This window comes from Arachis hypogaea, chromosome 18, assembly GCF_003086295.3.
Source record: "Arachis hypogaea cultivar Tifrunner chromosome 18, arahy.Tifrunner.gnm2.J5K5, whole genome shotgun sequence".
Taxonomy (NCBI): Eukaryota; Viridiplantae; Streptophyta; class Magnoliopsida; order Fabales; family Fabaceae; genus Arachis; species Arachis hypogaea.
The window spans coordinates 5,937,663-5,960,805 of NC_092053.1; the positions used below are offsets into that span (position 1 = coordinate 5,937,663).

At 38.4% G+C, this 23,143-nt stretch overlaps 4 protein-coding genes and 1 pseudogene across 5 annotated transcripts; 4 read left to right on the forward strand and 1 right to left on the reverse strand.

Annotated features, from left to right (window-relative positions):
* The first annotated feature begins 281 nt into the window (after window positions 1–281).
* Window positions 282–1,264, forward strand: LOC140181216 (uncharacterized). The gene is made up of 2 exons (XM_072224736.1): window positions 282–975; window positions 1,125–1,264. Exons 1-2 carry the CDS (start codon window positions 282–284, stop codon window positions 1,262–1,264), a joined length of 834 nt encoding a protein of 277 aa, XP_072080837.1.
* A 3,308-nt stretch (window positions 1,265–4,572) lies between these two features.
* LOC112769130 (uncharacterized) lies at window positions 4,573–8,726 on the forward strand. Of its 2 annotated transcripts, XM_025813544.3 has the most exons (3): window positions 4,573–6,421; window positions 7,318–7,625; window positions 7,788–8,726. In XM_025813544.3, exons 1-3 carry the CDS (start codon window positions 4,800–4,802, stop codon window positions 8,132–8,134), a joined length of 2,277 nt encoding a protein of 758 aa, XP_025669329.1. In that variant the 5' UTR covers window positions 4,573–4,799; the 3' UTR covers window positions 8,135–8,726. The 2 variants fall into 2 exon arrangements, with proteins under 2 accessions (XP_025669329.1, XP_025669328.1); XM_025813543.3 differs by having other exon boundaries at window positions 7,318–8,726.
* An 8,833-nt stretch (window positions 8,727–17,559) lies between these two features.
* LOC112771244 (uncharacterized) lies at window positions 17,560–19,040 on the reverse strand. Its single transcript, XM_025815925.2, has 3 exons — window positions 18,893–19,040; window positions 18,029–18,185; window positions 17,560–17,950 (listed from the first exon to the last, which is right to left on the reverse strand). Exons 2-3 carry the CDS (start codon window positions 18,182–18,184, stop codon window positions 17,903–17,905), a joined length of 204 nt encoding a protein of 67 aa, XP_025671710.1. The 5' UTR covers window position 18,185; window positions 18,893–19,040; the 3' UTR covers window positions 17,560–17,902.
* Window positions 19,041–19,059: 19 nt separating this feature from the next.
* Window positions 19,060–22,338, forward strand: LOC112771245 (alkaline/neutral invertase E, chloroplastic-like; annotated as a pseudogene).
* LOC140181217 (alkaline/neutral invertase E, chloroplastic-like) lies at window positions 21,087–22,198 on the forward strand. The gene is made up of 3 exons (XM_072224737.1): window positions 21,087–21,474; window positions 21,612–21,664; window positions 21,875–22,198. The coding sequence occupies exons 1-3, from the start codon at window positions 21,087–21,089 to the stop codon at window positions 22,196–22,198; spliced, it is 765 nt and encodes a 254-aa protein (XP_072080838.1).
* Window positions 22,339–23,143: the final 805 nt, after the last annotated feature.

Here is a 23,143-nt window from a genome sequence, read left to right on the forward strand (position 1 = left end):
GAATCCAGTGAGCCAGAGGTCCAAACTCATCCCAGATCCTGTCTACATCTTTGAACCTGAAATGGCTTATTCATATGCCTTTTCATACTATCCATACACTTTCGACTATGCTATCGTGTATGTGTTCCAACACAGTGATGAAACTACTGCATGCACACTCACCATGTATACCAGCACCACAAGAACTTGGGATGTGGTTTTGCCATGTCCATCATATGTTCAAAGGGAGTGATCGGGTCACAACCTCTTTTTACAGAAACTCCACCAGTGACAATTCAAGTATGAAAGTTGATGAAGTGAAAATGTTTTATGATTGTCGATACATATCTCCTTGTGAAGCTGCCTGGAGAATATTTTTCTATGACATTCACTATAGAAATCCATCTGTTGAGACGCTGAGTTTTCATTTACCAGAACAACAACCTGTTGTATTTACAGATAATGAATCATTAGTTGAAGCTCTTGCGAAGGCCACTGTAAAAGAGTCCATGTTTCTAGCTTGGTTTGCAGCTAACGAAAAATATACAGAAGCTAGACAACTAACATACACTGAGTTTCCAGCAAAGTTTGTTTGGAAACCTTCACCTCGAGCTTGGGAACCTAGGAAAAGTCATCAAGTCATTGGAAGGATGATTTTCATTCCACCATCATCTGGTGAGCTATATTACTTAAGGATGTTGTTAAATATTGTAAAGGGACCAACAAGCTATGCAGATATTCGAACCTACAATGGTGTTATCTATTCATCATTTCGAGATGCATGCTATGCACGTGGGCTACTTAATGACGACAAAGAATATATTGATGCCATTAAGGAAGCAAGTCATTGGGGCTCAAGTCATTATTTGCGAAAATTGTTTGCGACTCTATTGTGGTCTAACTCAATGGTGCGACCTGAAACTGTATGGAAAGAAACTGCCATATTATTATGTGATGGAATTTTGCATAATCACAGACCCATGTTTGGCCGATCTGGTAAGCAGACAACTCCAATGATAAACCTTTCTATTAAATTTTATATCTTTAAAGTGTTGTGGCTTACATGTTTTCATAGTAATTTTTTCAAGTACCATATGTTTTTCATAATTATAGCAACTAATGTTTTTACTTTGTCAACATTTCAGATTTGGTTTTCAGCGATGAACAATTAAAGGACCTAACTTTGATTGAGATTGAACAAATATTGAACATTAACGCCAAAAGCTTGCGGGATTATCCGACAATGCCATTTCCATCAGGGGATACTGACCATCTTAGAACATGAAACAAGATGATCTTTGATGAGTTAAATTATGATCGTGTTGAATTACAAAGGCAACACATTCAATGCCTGTCCAAATTAACTACAGAGCAAAGGAGAGTATATGATAAGATCATGAGCGCTGCAGAAAGTCAACATGGACGTATGTTTTTTTTGTATGGCCATGGAGGTACAGGAAAGACTTTCCTTTGGAAAACTTTAGCTTCAGCATTGAGATCAAAGGGACAGATAGTCTTAACTGTTGCCTCTAGCGGTATTGCTTCTCTATTGTTACCTGGAGGTCGGACTGCACATTCTAAACTTGCCATACCATTAACCCCAGATGAATTCTCTACTTGTAATATCAAGCAGGGAAGCCCATTGGCAGAGTTAATTGTAAGAACAAAGCTAATAATCTGGGATGAAGCTCCTATGATGAGAAAATTTTGTTTCGAAGCACTTGATAAGACAATGAAAGATTTGATGAGGTTCAAACATGATGAAAGCCCATAGATGCCATTCGGAGGGAAAACAATAGTCTTTGGTGGAGATTTTAGGCAAATCTTGCCAGTGATTCCAAAGGGAACAAGACAAGACATCGTCAACACGTCTTTGAATTCATAATATCTATGGCAGCATTGTGAAATATTAAAGCTAACCATCAACATGCGGCTGCAATCCATGGCTGCAGATAGTGGCATACAAGATTTGCAGCAATTTGCCGAATGGATTCTTTAGGTCGGCAATGGAATATCAGAAGGAATGAGTGACGAGTGCAATTTGATTAGCATACCTCCTGAATTCCTTATCACCTATTATAAGGATCCAATTGAAGCAATCGTTGAAGCAATCTATTCTGATTATATTGCTGACATGGATAACGAAGGCCACTTGAAAGGTCGAGCTATTTTGGCTCCTACAATTAATGCGGTAGATGAGGTGAATGATTACATGACCGAACTGAACAACAATGCATGCAAGACTTATGTTAGTTCCAATAAATGTTTGTTCGAAGGGGTAGCAATAAAATTGAAGGCATGCACACACCGGAGTTTTTAGCAACAATTAAATGTTCCGGGGTTCCAAATCATGAATTGAAACTAAAGGTTGGTTGCCCTGTCATGCTTATTAGAAATATTGATTGCTCTTCAGGACTTTGCAATGGTACTAGATTGATAATTACAAGACTTGGAGATAAAGTTATCGAGGCAAGATTATTAAATTTTGACAACTGTGTCGATAAAGTCTCTATTCCTAGAATGACACTCATACTATCAGATGCTAGGCTACCATTTAGATTTCAAAGGAGACAATTCCCTCTCATGCTATCTTATGCAATGACCATAAATAAAAGTCAAGGACAATCATTAGACCACATCGGATTGCTACTGAAAAAACTTGTTTTCACACATGGCCAACTATATGTTGCCATTTCAAGGGTCACTAACAAGATTGAAAATTCTAATTGCTCGTGATGAAAACACTGACAAAACAGACAATATTGTTTACCCAGAAGTCTTTAGAAATGTATGACAAACCTTTTAACATTACTTATTTCTTAATTATTATCTCATGTATATACATGTATTTTCGTTTATAAAAAACTTATTTTTTCTCAGTTTACATTCGACCAACTTTAATAATGCATATATGATTTTTATATCTTAAAATTATTCAATAATTAAATATTATTTTCCAAAAAGATTTATTTTTTGGGTGTCAAATTTCATAGATTTCACTTCAAAAGAATAAACTGGGTCACGAATTTATTTTTGCTGATGTGGCATTATATAATTAAATACACATGTAAAACTACTTTATATTGATAGTGCATCAAAATTAAATTCTAAATTAATACAGACAATATATTTTACTTATATCCAATTTATATACTTTATCTTCTTTATATTCCAATAAAATTTCAAATATCTTATTAAGCTAACTTATTAATTTTTAAGCTAATGAGTAATAGCTCAAATGGCATAGTCTCCCTATACTTAATTAAGAGGTTGCGGGTTTGAGTCTTTTATCTTTGGTAAAATTTTTTTTACAAAACTAAGTTTCAGCAATTTTTATTTTTCTCTTCAAAGATCATTATTTTTCAAATTAAGCTTTACTTTTACATGATCATTCTATTTATTTCTATTTCCGTGTATAGCGCGGGTAACTTGCTAGTTTTTTATTTTAAAAAAAAAAAAAGTGATGAGACTCGCATACTTGATCATTGATTTTTATCACACTTTTCTCCATACAATTATATATACAATCTGTAAAACAGTATGTACCTTTTTTTTATGGGGCTTTTTAATATGACTTGGTTGTTGAATACTTGGATTTTATCATGCTTGACGTGTGATTTTCGTTTTGTATGAGCTTGATACTTTTTTCAGCTTTTCAAATAGCTTTGACGGTATTTTTGAAAAAGATTTTTTTTAAATGATATGTTTTTAAAATATTTTTTATAAAAATAAAAATAATTTTATATTTAGATATTTTATATAAATTTTCTTTTTATTTATTAATTATTATTTAGAAAAAATAAAATAAAATTATTTTTTATTTATTTATTATGTAAAAAATATCTTTTTTTTTAAAAAAAATCTTTTAAAAAAAGATATAATTTGTAACTTTTAAAATTTTTTATTTTTTTAGTATTTTTATTTTTATTATTAAAAATTTGTCAAACATATTAAAAAAAAATTTTTTTATTAAAAAAGATATTTTTTATCGATTTAATGACACCCAACCAAACAAGCACTTAATTAAGCCAAATATTTTTGTTTTGGTAAATGCTAGGGCGTCTTTAAAATTTTTTTTAATTTATTTAAAAAAGATAATTAAATAATTTAAGTACCACAATAAAAAATATGATAGAATTTATTTTTTATTTTTCATAAACTTTAAATGGTTTAATGCATTGATAACTCCAAAAATAGAATGAATAGGCAATTATTAGCTTCAACTAATATTATTAGATTGATTGATAATTAATAAAATTTATTATTTTTAATTAATATGTGATTAATAATTTAATATTTTAAATTTTAAATTTTAATATAAAAGTAAAATAATTTTTAATATTAATAAAAAATGTTAACTTTTTAACATTTTTCTTAATTGATATACGGAGGAAAACAAATATTGAAAATTAATTAAAATTCTGTATAAAATAAAAAAATAAATCATAGTGAGATTTAAATTATAAAATTATATAATTTAATTAAAATTTAGAGACTTATTTAAAATTTAAAATTATAACATTACGTATTTGAATAATCCTTGATCCTTCTACATTCAGCTACAAATTTTCCTAACAAATTCTTTGCCAAGTCAAAGGTAAAAAATTTTCAAATGGACGGCTCGTTACTCTTGAGCGCTCGCACTATGCAATATGGATTTTCGAATCATCTGCAACGGCGCCGTTTCCTATAGGGTTATTCGTTCTTCTTCTTCCACGACACGATCAACTGTTAGGGCTTTCTACCTTTTAGTCTTTTACTGCCTTTGATTCTCTCTTTTTTTGGTTCCTAAAAGCACCGTCTCTTCTATAATTCCGAATATGAGGAAGCGCAGCTTTTACGACACCCACAGCCGGCGTCGCTATTCTCCTTACCGAGACTTTCGCGACGAAACCCGACGATCCGGTTCGGGCCGGTTCGAAGAACCAGACCGGTTGAGGGTCGTTAGTCCGGTCCGAAGGACTGACCATGAAGACGGTCGATCAGACCACCGCCGCCGTTCAAAAAACGTTGACTTTGCGCCGTACACTGACGGTGCGGCGTCGTCGAAGTTTCAGTGGGATAACCTCCTGGAAGCGAAGCAGCTCGAAAACGCAACGTCGTCGTCGAGCGGTTTCGTTTACCGGTTTTCGGGTTCAGGTCCCGTGGGCCCCACTGGGCCCTCGAGAAGTTACGGCGGTTTCGTTTTGCAGCAGAAGGAAAATGGAGGGGTTCATCTTCCTCCCAGGCATTGCGAGCATCAACAAGTTGGGTATGAACTCTCCGTTTCACAGCCATATACGTCTGCATTAACTCTATCGCCACCACCGTCACTGTTTGGTGGGCAATTAGGGTTGCTTAGAAGCGTCGGGATTCGAACAGACGGGGATTTTGAGCACGTGCATGTTCAAATTCCGAAACCAAACTCTGTTGAGGTTTCCGATAATAATACGCACTGTTCCATTATGAACAGGGTCTTGCAGAGGAGAGAGAGGAGTGATGGGGTTCCATGTTATAATAATGGAGGGTTTATGTCTTCGGTGTTTCAGAGACCCAGCATTGTGGATTCCATTGTGGAGAAAATTGATGGCGCCCTAGGTAATATAGACTCCTTAAGAAAAGGAACAACTTGGAAGGAGGAGGTGAAGGATGATGAACAACACTTTGTTGAGCCATTGTGTTGCAGCAAGCATGTGGTTCCCGAGTATGGCACAGAAGATGGATATAGAGAAAGCGAAGAAGGTTGGAGCTTAAGAGCGTATGAGAAAAATGCTTATACTTATTCAGATTATCAAGGTAATTGCAAGGTTTTACCTGTGCTTGATCATGACCAATATGTATATAAGCATGGAGGTGTTTTAGATGATAAACTTATGAAAACAGAGGTGGAGATGTTTGATTTGGGGTATGGACATGGTGGTAAAACATTTGAGAATCAAATTTGGAATGCTTTCCATGCTGCGTCACCTCATTGTCACAAGCGACCACAGAAATCTAGTTATTCGATAGAACCTGAGGAGAGGACCCCAAGGAAGAAAGAAATTATCATTCAAAAAAGCGTGAAGAAGAGGTTGAGGGATACTAGTGGTAGGATAATTCACCTCCCAAGTTCCCTGGGTTCTTGTCACAGGAACGTCCATGCCCGCTTAGGCCCTCGAGTTCTTGCTGAAGAAGAACCTTGTGAAGCTGTCAAACGTATTAAAAAGAAGGAACTAAAGAGAAATTTATGTGAACTTTCCAGAAGTGTCCCCGGCTCTAATTCTTCAGAATCAGAGGTTAAGGAAACATCCAAACATTCCAAGAGGTCAAAGAGTGAGCCACCTGAAGATTCTAAGGAGTTCAAGCAACTTGTGCAGAATGCGTTTTTTAAATTTGTCAAACTTCTGAATGAGAATCCATCACAGCGAAGAAAATACATAGACCGTGGGGGACTTGATACTTTAAGGTGCACCTTATGCGGCAGGTCTGTGTCATCTTCTGCATAATGTGTCTCCAGAAGGGGGCATATTTATGTTTTTTTTTTTTCAATGCTGATCAATAAGTATTTGATTACAGGTTTCAAGGTAGGAATTCTTTAAGCTTAGTTTTAGTATACATTAGAATTTGTATATTCACATATTTTAGAATCTAACTTAGGTGTGATGTATAGGAGCTTCCAAGTGAAGTAGGGAACTATATTCTTTCAGGGTTAATATATGAGACTAGAGATTAGGACTTCCACTGAAAAGTCAATATGGGGAAACCATTCATCTTCAAGCTCTCACTCCTACCTCTCCAATGACCAATAAGAATAGTTTCTTGATAAACGTTTGCAATGTTTAATTAAGACAATACCTTCCCGTTTCATCCTTTTTGCCTCGTCCTATCCTCTGAAAATCCTCTAGGCCAAGCTTTTAAACTTTTATTTTTGGGTGGCGAACAGGGGAAGTGCGTTTCTCATTAGTATTCCCTTGCAGTTTTTAGTGTGGAGAAGACACTAAAAAGAATCTGAATTTGATGTAGGAGTTAAGTAAAAAAAATCAACACCTTCACCTTGAATGGTGGTCTACTTGGGTTTGAAAATAGATACAGTCATCATCGTGTTATCTAGGAATTAGAATGCCCTCCTACTCTTTGCATGAGATGATAAGAATAGGCAACTAGTGTCTCCATCCTCTTAAAATTTTGTGGGAGCTTCCATGCTAAAATATGGTTGATCATGTGAGATGTTTGATGTAAGTTATTGACATGCATTTAAAAATCACTGCATTGCTTTCTTTACTGCCTTATGAGTGTATAGCGTTTAACGTGCCATCAAATGGGTTTGAATTGGCTTAATTAGTTAATAATTACCTCTATGTGCTTATATCATTATACCAGCAAGTCGAAGGAGTTTGCCAACACACACAGCCTTGCAATGCATGCTTTCAACTCAACCAAGGCTCGGCATAGATCTGAACATTTGGGTTTTCACAAGGCACTTTGTGTACTTTTAGGATGGCGCGATACACCAGCATCGGATGGATTGTGGGTCTGGCAGGCTCTGCCTGCTTCTGAAGCATCAAATTTGAAAAATGATTTAATCATATGGCCCCCAGTTGTTTTGATTCACAACAGTTCTGTTGCAAATAGTAATCCTGATAAAAGGGTGATCATAAGTATTGAAGGGTTGGAGGCTATTCTTAAGGGTGAGTTATGTAGTCTTTTATCCTCTTGTCTTGTGTATTGCCCTTATGCCAGACCATTTCCAATCTTACCATGTATTTTGACTTGTGTAGCATTTTATGATTTGTTGAGTTTTACTATTTGTTGTGTTGTTTCTTCTGTGTCAATTTTTTCTGATTTTGAAGGTATGGGATTTGGTGGGGGAAAGACAAAAGTGTCCCGAGGGAAACCTGCAAATTACAGCATCTTGGTAGTGACCTTCAATGCCACATTTTCTGGATTGCAAGAAGCAGAAAGGCTTAACAAGTTTTATTCAGACAAGCGTCATGGTAGGGAGGAGTTCCAACAAATTGATGATGAGGGAACACAAGGTATACACAGCACAAACTTACATAAGGAGAATGTTTTGTATGGTTATCTAGGCAATGCTGAAGATCTCGATAAGCTTGACTTTGAAAGTAAAAAACACTCTGTCGTGAAGAGCAAGAAGGACATCCAAGCCATTGTTGATGATACTCTCAAAGCTTGGTGATCGAAAATTTGAGATCTTTCTTTAGGAGTTAGGAAGATGGTGGGCATTGTGCTGTCCGTTTCCAGTTTTGGATTTTGCACGATCAACACTCAACATCATTGGTTAACTAGTTTACTTTTCCAACTTTGTTTTAGAAATTTTGGTATGCAAATTTATACTTTAGTTTCTTGTAGGATTTCAAGTTAGTCTCTAGAAAATTAAATGTATATGCTTTAGTAATTCAAAGATTTTTATTATTATACTTTCATTTCTTGAAACTTAATTTAAATATATACATTTTAATTTAAATTTTTTTTTTCAAGAAGTGATTTTTTTAAGGTGTATATGTTTAATCATTAAGTACTTGAAGTGTTAAAATAGAAATCTTTTTGAAATTAAAGTGTCGTATTGCTCTTTAGTTCCCTTTTTTCCACCTTGGATTGGATTACTGACTCACTGTGATGACTAAGTTTACTTATGTAGAGACCATAGAAGTGACAAGATTCATGAGTGTTTCTTATTTATGATTTTAATTCTTGGATTGAATGTTATGATACTTTTTTTTATGGGTAAAAAACCCAAATAAACCAAGGAGACTTCCAAATTACCTAAATCCGCCAAATCAAAAATCTTCACCTGTATCCACCAGGACGAATTATTATGTAATTCGAATCAATAAGATTCGAATTATGCTCTCAAGTAATTCGAATTGATATAATTCGAATTATGTGCATGCAACGAGTTAAAGTAATTCGAATCAATATGATTCGAATTACTATGAAGGTAACAAAATAAGGTAATTCGAAACAATTTGTTTCGAAATATAAATAAAGAATTCGAGTTTAATTAATTCGAATTACTAGGTTAGCTTGTGATACAACATAATTCGAAACAAATTGTCTCGAATTATAAGTAAGGAATTCGAGGTTAGTTAATTCGAATTACTAGGTTAGGTTGTGATACAACATAATTCGAAACAAATTGTTTCGAATTATATATATATAGCACGAACCAGAGCTATATATATATGCTGTGAACTCATGATGCTCTCAACAAAGTGGGGAGATGGCTAGTGAGGAGAGTTTCCTAGTGTTGGTACATTATAGAGGGTCGATTAAGAGAAAAACTCGATCCGGCGTGAAGTTCACTGATAAGGATCCCCTATGTATTATCGTGACGCCAACAACCACCTACGATGCTCTTGTTAGCTGTGTGCTGGATAAGCTTGGTCTCGAAGGAGTTAAAAGGGTCAAGAAGTTTTTCTACCGCATTCCAACAGCGGTGCTCCATGACACCGTGAAGTTTGATTGTTCCACAATCTGTAGTAACGAGGACTTGCAGGTTATGTTTCTTTGTCGTAGGCAGTTTCCCGAGGTAAGGACACCAGAGTTGTTGGCTAAGTTGGTTGATGTGGTATCTAGCTCGGGTGGTTCAAACCGGAATGCCAATACTATAGCCGCGGTTGCCGGCTCGAGCTCGAGACCTGCTGTTGCTTCGTCCTCTGCTCCTGTGTATGAGCCACCGATGCAGCCTGTTGCGTCCCCTTCGTTTGCCGTCGATCTCGGCGGGAATGTTGGAGATGAGGTTCGGCATGGGGAACATATTCCCACCGAGGTACATTGTCCCACACCGGCTGGTGTTGGTGATGGTTTGTTTGATGATCCAGATGACGATGACGTGGAGCCGGATATGATCGCTGATGAAAGCGGCGATGATGTTGGAACTACTGTTCCGAGAAGGGCTACAGGTGGATCTAGTTCTGGCATACAGCAGTATCCACCCCATTTTTCCTCGTTGGACCTGGATGCCATGCGGCAGGACGAAAATGCTCTGCTGCCCTCAGGATTTGGCGCTAGAGATACCGAGGGGTCTGCCGGTATGAACGAGTTTCAGGTTGGCCAACAATTTCAGGATAAAGATGAGGCGCTGTTCAATGTGAAGACGTACAGTATCCGCCGAGGGGTCCAGTACAAGGTCGTTGAGTCTGACTATCGCAGGTATGTGGGAAAGTGTTCTGAGTTTGGGAATGGGTGCACATGGCTCATTCGGATGAGTCTCCGACAGCGGAAGGGTATCTGGGAAGTGAAGCGATACAACGGTCCGCATACATGTCTCGCCAGCTCCATCTCCAGCGACCATAGGAGTCTGGACTACCATGTGATATCCACCTTCATTATGCCGATGGTTAGGGCTGATGCAGCTGTGAACATCAAGGTGCTTCAAAATGCCACGGCCGCACACTTTGGGTTCAGGCCAACGTACAGGAGGGTATGGATGGCGAAGCAGAAGGCCGTTGCCGTCATATATGGGGACTGGGACGAGTCGTACAATGAGCTCCCTAGGTGGGTTTTAGGAGTTCAGCTGACGATGCCTGGCACTGTAGCCGTCCTCAGGACTTGCCCTGTTCGAGTTGGGGGACAGGTTGACGAGTCTCAAGTTTATTTTCATAGGCTGTTCTGGACTTTCCCCCCTTGTATCCAGGCATTCCGTCATTGCAAGCCTTTGGTGAGTATTGATGGCACCCATCTATATGGGAAGTATGGGGGAACACTGCTAGTCGCCATTGCACAGGACGGAAACTCGAACATCCTCCCCGTGGCATTTGCACTAGTCGAGGGTGAGAATGCTGAGTCATGGTCTTTCTTTCTTTCCCACCTCCGTGAGCACGTTACACCTCAGCCGGGTCTGTTAGTTATTTCAGATAGACATAACGGCATCAAGGCAGCCCTCGAGGCTCCGGATGGGGGATGGCTACCCCCAGCTGCGTACCGGGCGTTCTGCATTCGACACGTTGCATCGAATTTTGCATTGACGTTCAAGGGAAAAGATGCCCGGAGGCTTCTTGTTAACGCCGCATATGCGAAGACTGAAGTGGAGTTCGACTACTGGTTTGACATTCTGCGCTCTGAGAATCCGACAATGTGTGACTGGGTGAACCGAATCGAGTATTCGTTGTGGACACAGTACTGTGATGAGGGTCGGAGATTCGGGCACATGACGACCAATATTTCGGAATGTGTCAACTCAATCCTGAAGGGGGTAAGAAACCTCCCTGTTTGCTCGCTGGTGAAGGCCACATACGGAAGGCTAGCTGAGCTATTTGTCCGTAAGGGTAGGGAGGCCGAGGCTCAGATGGGTACTGGACAACAATTCAGTCAATACCTAGTAAAGTGTATCGAGGCCAACCTGAAGACAGCCAGGTGCTTCACGGTGACTGTTTACGACAGGGAAAACTCGGAATACACCGTTGCTGAGACGACTCCGACAGGTTCATTCTCCCTTGGTACGTACAGGGTCTCATTACGGTCTAAGACTTGTGATTGTGGATACTTCCAAGCACTTCATTTTCCCTGTCCGCACGCACTGACATGCTGTGCTTATTCACGACTTACATGGCAGCCCTACGTCCACGAGGTCTATCGCCTTAGTTCCGTTTTCGGTGTCTATCAGATGGGATTTACACCTCCCATTCCAGAGGGTTTCTGGCCACCTTATGCAGGGCCAACCGTTATACCGGATCCGAATATGAGGCGTGCGCGGGAGGGTCGTCCTAGATCCACAAGAATCCGCACCAACATGGATGAAGCAGATCCGAACCGGCCAAAGAGATGTGGCCTCTGCAGGCAACCAGGTCACACCAGGCGTAGTTGTCCACAAGGCGCAGGCCCCAGTGGGACTGCTGGAAATCAATAGGAGATTTGTTAATCTATTAGCACTTGTCTTCTACTTCAGTTAGCAACCATTGTGCTCCTTTGTACTAAGTTGTTTCCTATTAGTAATGAAACTTGTTATTCATACCAAATATTTCTGCTGAATATGTTTTAAATGATTGAAATTAGTATCTAAAACAAACAACATTACCGCGAGGGATGACTCATAATGAATAACATAACATCAAACTATATATCATAACAGAAAAGTAGAAGAGATCATAGTAAATGACATAACAAAACAATAAAGTACATACCATAACATCAAATAACATAACTACAACGTACATACCATAACAATGATAACCAACCAATAAGGTACACAATATAAATATAACAACATGACATACACCACTATCCATAAATCATCTAAATAGGTGCGATCCAGTGCCGCAACGGCGTGGCACCCGTGTCCGGAAACTCCTCCGTATAAGTGGCTCCTCATCCTCAATCGACTCGTCGCTATCATCCGGAACTGGCTGTCTCGGGGTCACAGGTGCAACATGCACGGGTCTGGATGATGACGGGCCGGCAACTGAATGTGACCCATTAGTCTGGGCCGATGCTGGGGTCCCACCCATGGCAAAAGGATGCGGATGAGCTACCGTGGCAGGCTCGTTCAGATCTACATCCAGGGGTGCCTGTGTTCCTGTCGTCTGAACCCGTCCGGCTGCAGCCTCATCCTCCTGCATGATGGTCCGGATATCATCAAGGAAATGCGGTCCACCGAACTCGGCCACAATGCCATCACTAGCAAGCAAGTCTCCAAACATCGAGCTCGGACTCACCCATGGAGTACTCTCCTGAAGGGTATGATCATCACCGGGAACACCTACGAAGTAATCTCCAAGACCTCCACCACCAAGCCCAGCATCAGTGTGAGTCGTGGGATCTCCCATACCAGATCCACGCGACCCACCCTCATGCCCGCCCTGATGGGCCCTATCAACCCCCGCAACATCACCTCCCCTAGGCATATGGGCACCCTCTCTAGCAGCACCCACTCTCCTCCTGCCTCCACGACCACGAACTCTCCCCCCACCCCTAACTGGGGGGTCGACGTCATCCATAGCAAGATCCACCCCGTTCCACTCACGATGGCTACGACGTGTCCCAACTCGTGCTCTCCGCTCAATACGACGTCTGTCAGGAACGTCCTCGACCTGGTCCATATCTGGAAGTCGACCTGCACCCCTCTGCGTAGCCTCATCCGGAATAGGAATACCTCTCGGATCCCCCAGTAACATCTCCGGCGACAAAAACCTCTTTCCGTGCTGATACCACCATGTCAAGAAATCATGTGACGGACCGGGGTCGGGGACGATGTCAAACTGTAGAATGTGCTCCGCACGCTCCTGCCAGTGAAGATGCCAGTCAGCGTACTGTGCCGGGAACCAACGGTCACCTCCTCTCTCGTCCTTCGACATCAAGAAGTCGATGTTCAAGGCGGGAGACGGTATGGGCTGAACGCCGCCAAACTGAGGTAAAACTCTATCAACCTGATGCCACTCAACAACTGCAAAGTAAATCAGGGACGTCCTGCACCGCCATAACATCGTATGCCGAGGCTCCAAGACCTCCGGATGTACAACCTGGATGACGTCGAGTGCGCTATAGGGCATCCATATGAACTGGAAAAATAAAAAAAAAAACGTTAGACAATTTAAACTGAAACAATGACTTCAGATACACATATGTTCTGTGTACTTACCTGCCGAGGCTGTAACAAGTCGATCTTCAGGCGAGCTATCTGTACCCGAGGTCCCTTGTTGCTAATCCCAGGATTGTAACCAGACCATCTGCGTACGAGAAACATTAAAATTGGTTTCATAATCAAAAATAAATACAAGAAGAATATATAGTACAAAACAATAACGGTACCTCGAGGCAAGGGGCCAGCTAAACTCATCATACCCAGATGGTCTAAGAGTGGGAAACCTCCAGAATATCCAAGACTGTAGTAACTGTAAAGGGCCAGCTAACTTCACCACATGTCTGTTGGCGACTCGGCACATACACCTGTACAACCATGCAAGTGCCGCCGACCCCCAACTGTAGCGACCCATCTCCTCAAGCCGAGCAACATAAGGTAGCCATCTGATGTGTATACGATTGCCGGACTTGTCGGCAAAGAGCTGCGTGCCCAATAACATCATGATATAGGCCCGGGCAAAGCGCCTAACTGTCTCCTCATCAGCCCCGTCTGGACACTCTGCAAATGTCTCCTGAAACCAGGTGCAGTTGACTGCGAATTTCTGCACCTGGTTCTCGGGAGGTAAAACACCGAGCAACTCATGGAACCACTGCCAAGCAGGTCTCCCACCCTCAATGTAAAGGTGGAAGTCTGTCAGGCAACCACTAACGTAATCTCCGTCCACTGGCAACCCCAGCTGGTATGCGACGTCCTGAAGCGTGATGGTGCACTCTCCGAACGGCATGTAGAAGGTGTGCGTCTCAGGCCGCCACCTCTCGACGAATGCGCTGACTAGGGGCTCGTCTAGTCGGAACCATCTGTCATTCAGTCTCGCAAGATGGTACAATCCGGCCATCTGCAAGTACGGAACGTACCTCTCATCAAGACGCATCCCCTGCTGCCGCCTAACGCTGGATATGCAACGACGAGGCTAGCCAGTACATAAACCGCATAATTAGAACAGATGCACATCCCACTAACATATACAATATGTTTCATAAGGAACCAGAAAATAAATCGTGATGAGTAAAAGATATATGAAACAAACGACCAACATTTTATACACAAACCGCTCACTCAAACCTAGTGCAAATACCATTAACAAAAACAGATGCATGATCACATTTATCATAAACCACTACCGTTAACCGCTAAACCGCTTAGTTAAACTGCTAACACTAAAATAAACCCCCATAAAAAACCATTAACAAAACCCACTACCATACACCACCAACTAAAACCACCCCCCTAAACCGCTAACCATCACTAAAACCACTATCCAAAACAATTAGCACAAACCGCTTACAAAAAACAATTTCAAATACCACTAACAAAAACCACTGGCCTAAACTGCTTGCTTAAACCGCTAACACTAAAATAAACCGCTATAAAAAACCATTAACAAAAAACCACTAGCCTACACCACTATCCTAAACCACTATCCTAGACCACTAACAGTAACATAAACCATTATCAAAAACCATTAACAAATACCGTTATCATAAAACGCTTTCATAAACCACTAACCTCGTCGTTGATCACACCGGCGATATGAGCAACACCATCCAAACGATAAAGCCTTCCCGGATCGTCCCCCATCGACAAAAAAAGCCGCTCTGGTCTTACTCGTACGAAAGGTTGGTCTTTTTCTCTGGGATTTGGTGGGGTTAGAGAAAGAGAAACTGATTCGAATGAACTTGGTTCGAACTCCTTTTATAGCCGAAACAGTTGTAATTCGAATCAACTTGATTCGAATTACTATGCAAATCAATTTTAACCCTAATTCGAATCAACTAGATTCGAACCTCTCTAAAGTGAACTTCTCCTAGTAATTCGAATTAACTAAATTCGAAATAGGTAAGTTTAATTCGAAACTTATTGTTTCGAATTACATGATATCAATTCGAATCATATCAATTCGAATTACGTTCATTTGTTGCATGGAGATAATTCGAATTATATAACTTCGAATTACTTGAGAGTATAATTCGAATCTTATTGATTCGAATTATATAATAATTCGTCCTGGTTGATTCAGGTATGGATTTTTCGTTTGGCTGATTTGGGTAATTTTGAGCTCTCCTTGGCTTATTTGGGTTTTTTACCCTTTTTTTATTTTTCATGTTAATATATTTGTCAACTATAAAAAAATAATTAAAATTTTAATTTTTCATATATTACACCATTCTAATCCAATATTAATGTTTTACACTAACATTTACATCATATTAAAAGAGAGCTTTTTGGTTTACAAGTCTTACAAGTTGGGGCAAGTCTAACAAAAACTATATTCACCTGCTGGAGCGTGATGACCCGCGCCACTCAATCGTTTCCAAAGTGTGCTCTCACTCACCATTATGGAAGATGCTTCTTCTTCACGTTCCTCCTTCTCCACCTCCTCTTCCTTCTTTGCGTTTCTCCTCCTTTTTCTTCGCATGTTTCATCTTCATCATTGTTTTTTTTATTCCTGTAGTTGCTGCATTTTTTTCCTCCTCATCTTTCTATTGATTTTTCAACATTATGTATTTTTTTTTTGTTCTTTGTTTGATTTTTTCTCTCAAAAAGAATTATAAGAAAACGAAATAAGAAGAGGAAGAAGAAGCAGTAGAAGATGAAGAGGAGGAAGAGGAAGAGTTTTGAATTATGCAGAATTTATCAGAATAAAAATACACCCAAATATCTTCGTGTTATATCCAAATATCTTCGTGTTATACCCAAATTTGCTACAAATACAGAAAAATATTTTCTCTAATACTGCATTTTTCTTCTTCTTCTTCTTTTTCTTATTTATTTCTTTCTTTTAGTTAAATGAATGTAAGTTCATTCTATTCTAAGTAATTTTGCAGCATTATGTGTTTCTTCTTTTTTTGTTTGATTTTTTTGTTTTTATTCTTATTAAGAGAGTAAAACAAAAAGAAACTTGAAAAGGTAAAATAAAAAAAAAATGAATAAGAAAAAAAGAAGATGGTGATGACGATAAAAAAAAGAGAGTAGAAGATGAGGAGGATGAAGAAGAAGAGTTTTGAATTATGCAAAACTTATTAGAATAAAAATACACCCAAAAATTCTTAAAATACACCCAAATATTTTCGTGTTACATCCAAATTTGTTGCAGAAAAATGTTTTCTCTAATGCTATATTTTTTCTTCTGAATTGAACCACATATTAGCCACTTGATTGGATTAAAAACAATAATTAATTTTGTTCTGGTTCAATTGACAATCTGAACCTGAATTATTTGTTATCTTCAACAACATGATGGAGGAGAAAGAGAAAAAGAAAAGAGGAGAAAAAATTCTAATGAAAAAAGAAGAAGGAAGAACAGGAGGAGGAAGAGGTGATGTTGATGACGACCATAACAAAAGAGAAAAATTACGAAAAAGAAGAAGAGGTACGGAAAAAGAAGAAAAAGAGGCACAGAAAAAAAGGAATAAGAAGAAGAGGCACAGAAAAATTACGAAAAAAAAGAAGAGGTACGGAAAAAGAAGAAAAAGAGACACAGAGAAAAAAGAATAAGAAGAAGAAGCACAAAAGAAAAACGTGAAAACACGTGAATATAAGTGACTTGTATGACTTATACAAAAAAACGCTTGTATGTGGAGTATTAATCATATTGAAATTAGTTTCCTCCTATTTTACATGTCAACTTATCTTTAATTGATCTTTCTAGTAATACATTTTATTTAATAGTTTGATAATAGAATGACGAATGTCACATGTACTTTTAAAGTTTATTTATTATTTTTAAAAAATTTTAATTTAAAAGGCTTATCGTTAATTTTTGTGAAAAAGAAAGTTCAACTTTTAAGAATAATTTCTTTAGAGACATTGTGCATTTGTCGCCCTATCTCACCACTCAAAATGGGCAAAGATACCTATAACTGATGAATTTTCAATAATGAAATCTTCAAGCTTATTCTGTTTTTGCAAAATTTAATAGTGTTTCCAACTTTCATGTAACTATGCAACATGAAATATTTTTAAAAAGACGCTATAAATAAGCTCACATATCCAAGTTTTCTAATAATTTAATTATCTCAACATTATGAATAATTTATTTTCATTATAAAAAACCCATATAATAATGGTTCTAACAATCAAAGACTAAAGCTTATGACAAGATGTTATACAAACCAAACATGGAGAAGCATAAATTGAACCTTCTGGTGATGATACACCAAAGCATTAAAAAGGAACATGCAGTTGAAGTCACCAATCTGATACATCAAATCAAACAAACTAATTATTTTCATTCAGGTCTAAATTTCCGTGGATGATATGCAAACTAATAAGGTAGCAAGCATAAAAGCAAAGAAAATGGCACAAGTTGAGGACAGTGAGGTTTGTGCCACAAAACAGCCACTTCCTCCATCAGAACTTGCCAAATCATTCTTTCTTTCCTATCCCATGCGACATGTTATAGATCCCTCGTCCCTGAAAAAAAAGGAAATGAGAGAAGACTTGCTGAACATGTTCAATCATGCAAGTTTTTCAGTAAAATAACCAACTTACGATCATGTACAATGAAGTTGCTGCCAAAGCAACTGGGATTGCAACAGATGTAATCTTATCATATGGTCCCTTCAAGTACGTATGTTTATGGATATTCTGGAAATACTTTTGCTTCTCAACAAGCTTCTCTCGTGGTCTGAAAGGTGGTTCCGTCATCCTGCGTAACATAATGAACAACAATCTCAAATGCTTTTCCAAAAGAAAGGGGGGGGGGGGGGGGGGATTTGTGAAGAATAAAGGGCACTATCCAAAGAGAAATACTTGAAGCCAAATCAGGCATGAAACACAAGCAAAAAATAAAATACAGATTAAAAGCCACAATACAGTGAATATAACTATTGAACTATCCACACAACCCACCAATAATTTCTATCAACTAAAGTGGCTACTTTCAACAATACATGGTTGTTTCATTTTAATGAACATAACTGCACGCCCAATCAAATTCTAGCATTTCAAACTTGTGATGGTTTCGTAGTAAAATAAATATGATCCCTCAAGTTAAAAAAGTAGGAACAGAACAAACCACCCCTAAACCAAACTGCATTCCGAATACAATAATATTTTTTCCCCAAGTACCTTGTTAGGGCATTACATTGCATCAAATAATCCAACTAATCCTAACAAAAATATGCACTACCGTTTATGTTTTGACAACAATTTCAACAATATTCGATCCAATGTCACAACACCTAATCAATTTTCCCTTTTTTGAATTAAAAAAAAAAAGGAGAATCGCAGCTAGCGTAGCATGAGTGAAACCGGGACTTGCAGAAAACACGGAGCGTACAAAGTAAAAAGGGACAAGAAATGAATAACTGTACTAAGCAACAGAGAAAAGAATTAGAAGAAAAAGAAGCTCACTCTGAACGAAGGAAACGGGTCTTCGAAAATGTGGGAGCTGAGAGAAACGGAGATGAATACGCCCTTCTGTTCCTGAATCTCTGAAACAATCTAGCGTCTTCGATTGACCAAGATAGCCGCACATCACAAAATTACGTTACTGCCCTTTCCTCTTTTCGGGTTAATAAACTGGACCAGGCTAATTTCCTTATGACGATGGAGTTCGCGCGAAACGGCGTCGTTTCGCCTCTAGATTTTCATTTCCCCTACCGATGAAAAACGAAGAGGTTCGAAGGGGAAAACCGAGGATTTTCAACTACAATTCACAGGTAAAGATACTTCCCTTGTTGAGATCATATGAAACAACAATTTTTTGTGTGCTGTATTTCATCTTCCTCTATTATTAGTAATTTTCACCGTTTATTTGAATTCTTCGTTTCTTTGTTCAGCTGAAGATAGTTATGATTAGAATTCAGAATTCAGAAAACTGTGTTGATTATGATGTTACTGTTCGTTCTTATACTATATGATATTATATACTTAGTGGCATTTACTATTTAGCACCATGATATCACATTTGCTTTCATATAGTCACAGTGTGATTAATGATTACTAATAATATTAATTGTTTTTATTTTTGCTGTTCATCTTCTGTTCGATATTTTGATTCTTAAGAGAGGATCAATAAAACAGGTCAGAGTCATGGCTGCTTCAGAAGCTGTTCTGCAAGTTGTGTGTGGTTCAAGTTCTTATGATTTTCATTATGTGAGGTCCAATAAATCCAAGGGATTTAACACAAGGAAAAGAAGTTCAGTGCATGTCCAAGCACAAATTAGTTCAAGACAATTCCATGCTTCTAAGGGGAAGCATGTGTTTCACGGTACTAATAAATTGGAATCTCTTGTTTGTAACTGTAAACGGGTTGAACGTGTCAATGGAAACACAAATAACGATCATAAAGGTGCCCAGTCTAAGTTGGATAAAAGACAGAATTCAGGTTCTCTTGATGAGATTGTGACTGAGAGTGCACGACGTGGAGAAGTGATGGGGTTAGATGTTGTGGTAAAACATGATAATGGAGGTGTTACATCTAAGGACAAGTTGCATATTGATGGACTTCGTAGAGATTCATTGAACAAGTTCAGCGAGAATTCGATAGAGGATGAAGCATGGGATTTACTGAGGAACTCTTTTGTTTATTACTGTAATAATAATCCCATTGGAACCATTGCTGCTAATGATCCTAGCAGTACTGTTATATTGAACTATGATCAGGTCTTTATCTGTGACTTGTACCTTCTGGGATAGCTTTCCTCTTGAAAGGGGAGTATGTATAGTGCGGAGTTTTATTCTTCATACCCTTCGGTTACAGGTAATTTCTTGAAATTTTACTTGATGGTTTATTCATCTTTACTAGTTATGCTAGTTGGTAGGGTAATAACTAATCAGGTTTTGGCAGAGTTGGGAGAAAACCATGGATTGTCATAGTCCTGGTCAAGGTTGATGCCTGCTAGTTTCAAGGTGCGGACTATTCTCCTAGATGGAGGTGATGCTGCAACCGAAGATGTCTTGGATCCTGATTTTGGTGAAGCTGCAATTGGTCGTGTTGCACACTTGCACCAGTTGATTCTGGTGGCAAATCTTACTGTTCTATGACTCTTAATTATTAGTTCATACATGAATCTTTCTTTTTCTCCCTTTTTTAAAATTTTAATTTTCCTGATGCTGCATTAAGTAGTAACACTATAGTATTCTATTGGCAGGATTATGCATTATATTGTTGTGAGCATATGGAAAATGCACTGGAGACTTATCCGTGCAAGAGAGAGTTGATGTGCAAACTGGAATTAAGATGATTTTAAAGCTGTGCCTGGCTGATGGTTTTGATATGTTTCCTACTTTGCTGGTTACCGATGGTCCATGTATGATAGATCGTCGGATGGGAATACATGGTCACCCTTTGGAGGTACAAGTTAGTTGCTCCTATTTTTGCTTCTAAAATAGCCATCTTCTTATGAGGATATGGACCCTAGCCAATGAATACTAATTTGAAACTCCATGCTTGTTTTTGTTCCAACAGGCATTGTTTTATTCAGCACTACTTTGTGCACATGACATGCCTACTCCAGAAGATGGATCAGCTGATCTTATTTGAGCACTTCACAATCGTCTAGTTGCATTAGCATTTCATATAAGGGAGTATTACTGGATTGATATGAGAAAAGTCAATGAAATCTACAGATACAAGACACAGGAATACTCCTATGATGCTGTTAACGAATTCAATATATATCCAGAGCAAATTCCTCCATGGTTGGTTGAATTTATGCCAAGCAAAGGAGGCTATTTGATTGGTAACCTGCAACTGGCTCACATGGGCTTCCGTTTCTTCTCCCTTGGAAACTTGTGGTCCATTGTAAGTAGTCTGGCCACTGCAGAACAATCACATGCAATTTTAGACCTTATTGAAGCAAAATGGGCAGAATTAGTAGCTGACATGCCATTCAAGATATGTTACCCTGCTCTCAACGGACAGGAATGGCGGATTATTGCCGGAAGTGATCCCAAGAACACGTATGCCATTCCACATTACTCTATCCAATGTTATAAACTTAGTTTCAATCATTTTCATTCACCTTTTATTTCCCTTGCAGTCCTTGGTCCTACCACAATGGAGGGTCGTGACCAACTTTGCTCTGGCAGGTTAGTCCCTTGTCCTGCCTCTTCTTTCTCTTAACAGATACTATCTATGCTACCCTCATCTGCCAACCAATGGGCCTCGTCTATCTGTTGGTTATCCAAAAACTTAAGCTAAATTGTTCAAGGCAAATGAGAGGCAATTCGAACAAAAATGATATATTTCCTTTTTCCATTTGGTCGAAGTTCTGACTTTTTTCAGAAACTTTCCACACCTACATTACAGTTCTTACTAGAAGTGGTGTGCACAAATTGTCAATTGATGATTATCACAAAGGTTTCATTTTTTTTTTATCTTTTTGGCAGGTTACTGTTGCGTGCATTAAGATGAATAGAGCAGATATTGCTTCAAAGGCCGTCCAAGTTGCTGAGAGGCGCATATCAAAAGACAAGTGGCCTGAGTATTATGACACCAAACGAGCTAGATTTATTGGGAAGCAAGCACGGCTTTTTCAGACTTGGTCTATTGCTGGATACCTTGTGGCGAAACAACTACTTGCCAACCCGGATGCTGCTAAGTTCCTCATTAATGAAGAGGATCCAGAGCTGATAAATGCCCTTTCTTGTATGATCAGCGCAAACCCAAGAAGAAGGAAACGAGGTAGGAAGAAGCAGAGCTTCATAGTTTGAGTTGATAGTTTGAAATTTTGATTTGATTTGGATAGTGATATATGTTTTGTAACATACTGTTGTATTAAAGTAACAATAACTATGAAAATATTATTCCTGTAGATAATTGTGCGAAATAATAGTGATTTCAGGTTCAGACATGAGCCAAATGTCTTCCCTTCTCTCCTTTTTTCTAGGGTCTGGTTTCCTTTCCTTGAGATTTAGTTCACCCTGGGACCCTAATCAACTTTGAAATCATGGCATGTGTCATAATAATATGGGGTTAATTATACTCTTGTGAACTTTATATGATTATATCATTTGCATCTTATTCCTAAATTTAAAAATGTGTGAATTGATTCTCAAAATTTTTCAAATGTGTAAAGTGATTATAGATTAGCTGTGTTGGCACTTGGCAGTTTTCTGATCAATTCCTACTTTACTAATGGTTGTCTTCGGAAATATTTGTGAACATAAATGCATGTTTCTCATCAATTCCGTTCTTACGTATTGCTCAAGTATTTCCAATATTGTATACACATATATAGTTAGCGTTGAAACGTCAAGCTATGAATAAGTATAACCGTATCTAAAATTCTATAGTAATTAGTTGTACTAAAATAATTTGTCTAACTAACCTCAATTTATTGGCTACTCTGTCGACCTCTCAGTTCCATAAATCAAAATCTAGAATTTTAATTGGTTAAGTAAGCTGGATGCTTAATCTATGTGACAGCATCACATGGGCTTCATCTGCTTGATCAACTTGCCAATTAGTACCAGAAAGTGACTGTTTATAATTTATATCCAAACCAAATTCTTAATTATTGAAGAAAATTGACCGCTAAGATTGAAGACACACAAACAAAACAAATCAATAAGAATAAAATTTATGCGACAACTAGCTTTTTCTTCCTGTTGTGTTTTTCTACAAGAAGGAAACGGCTATGTGAACAAAAACAAAAA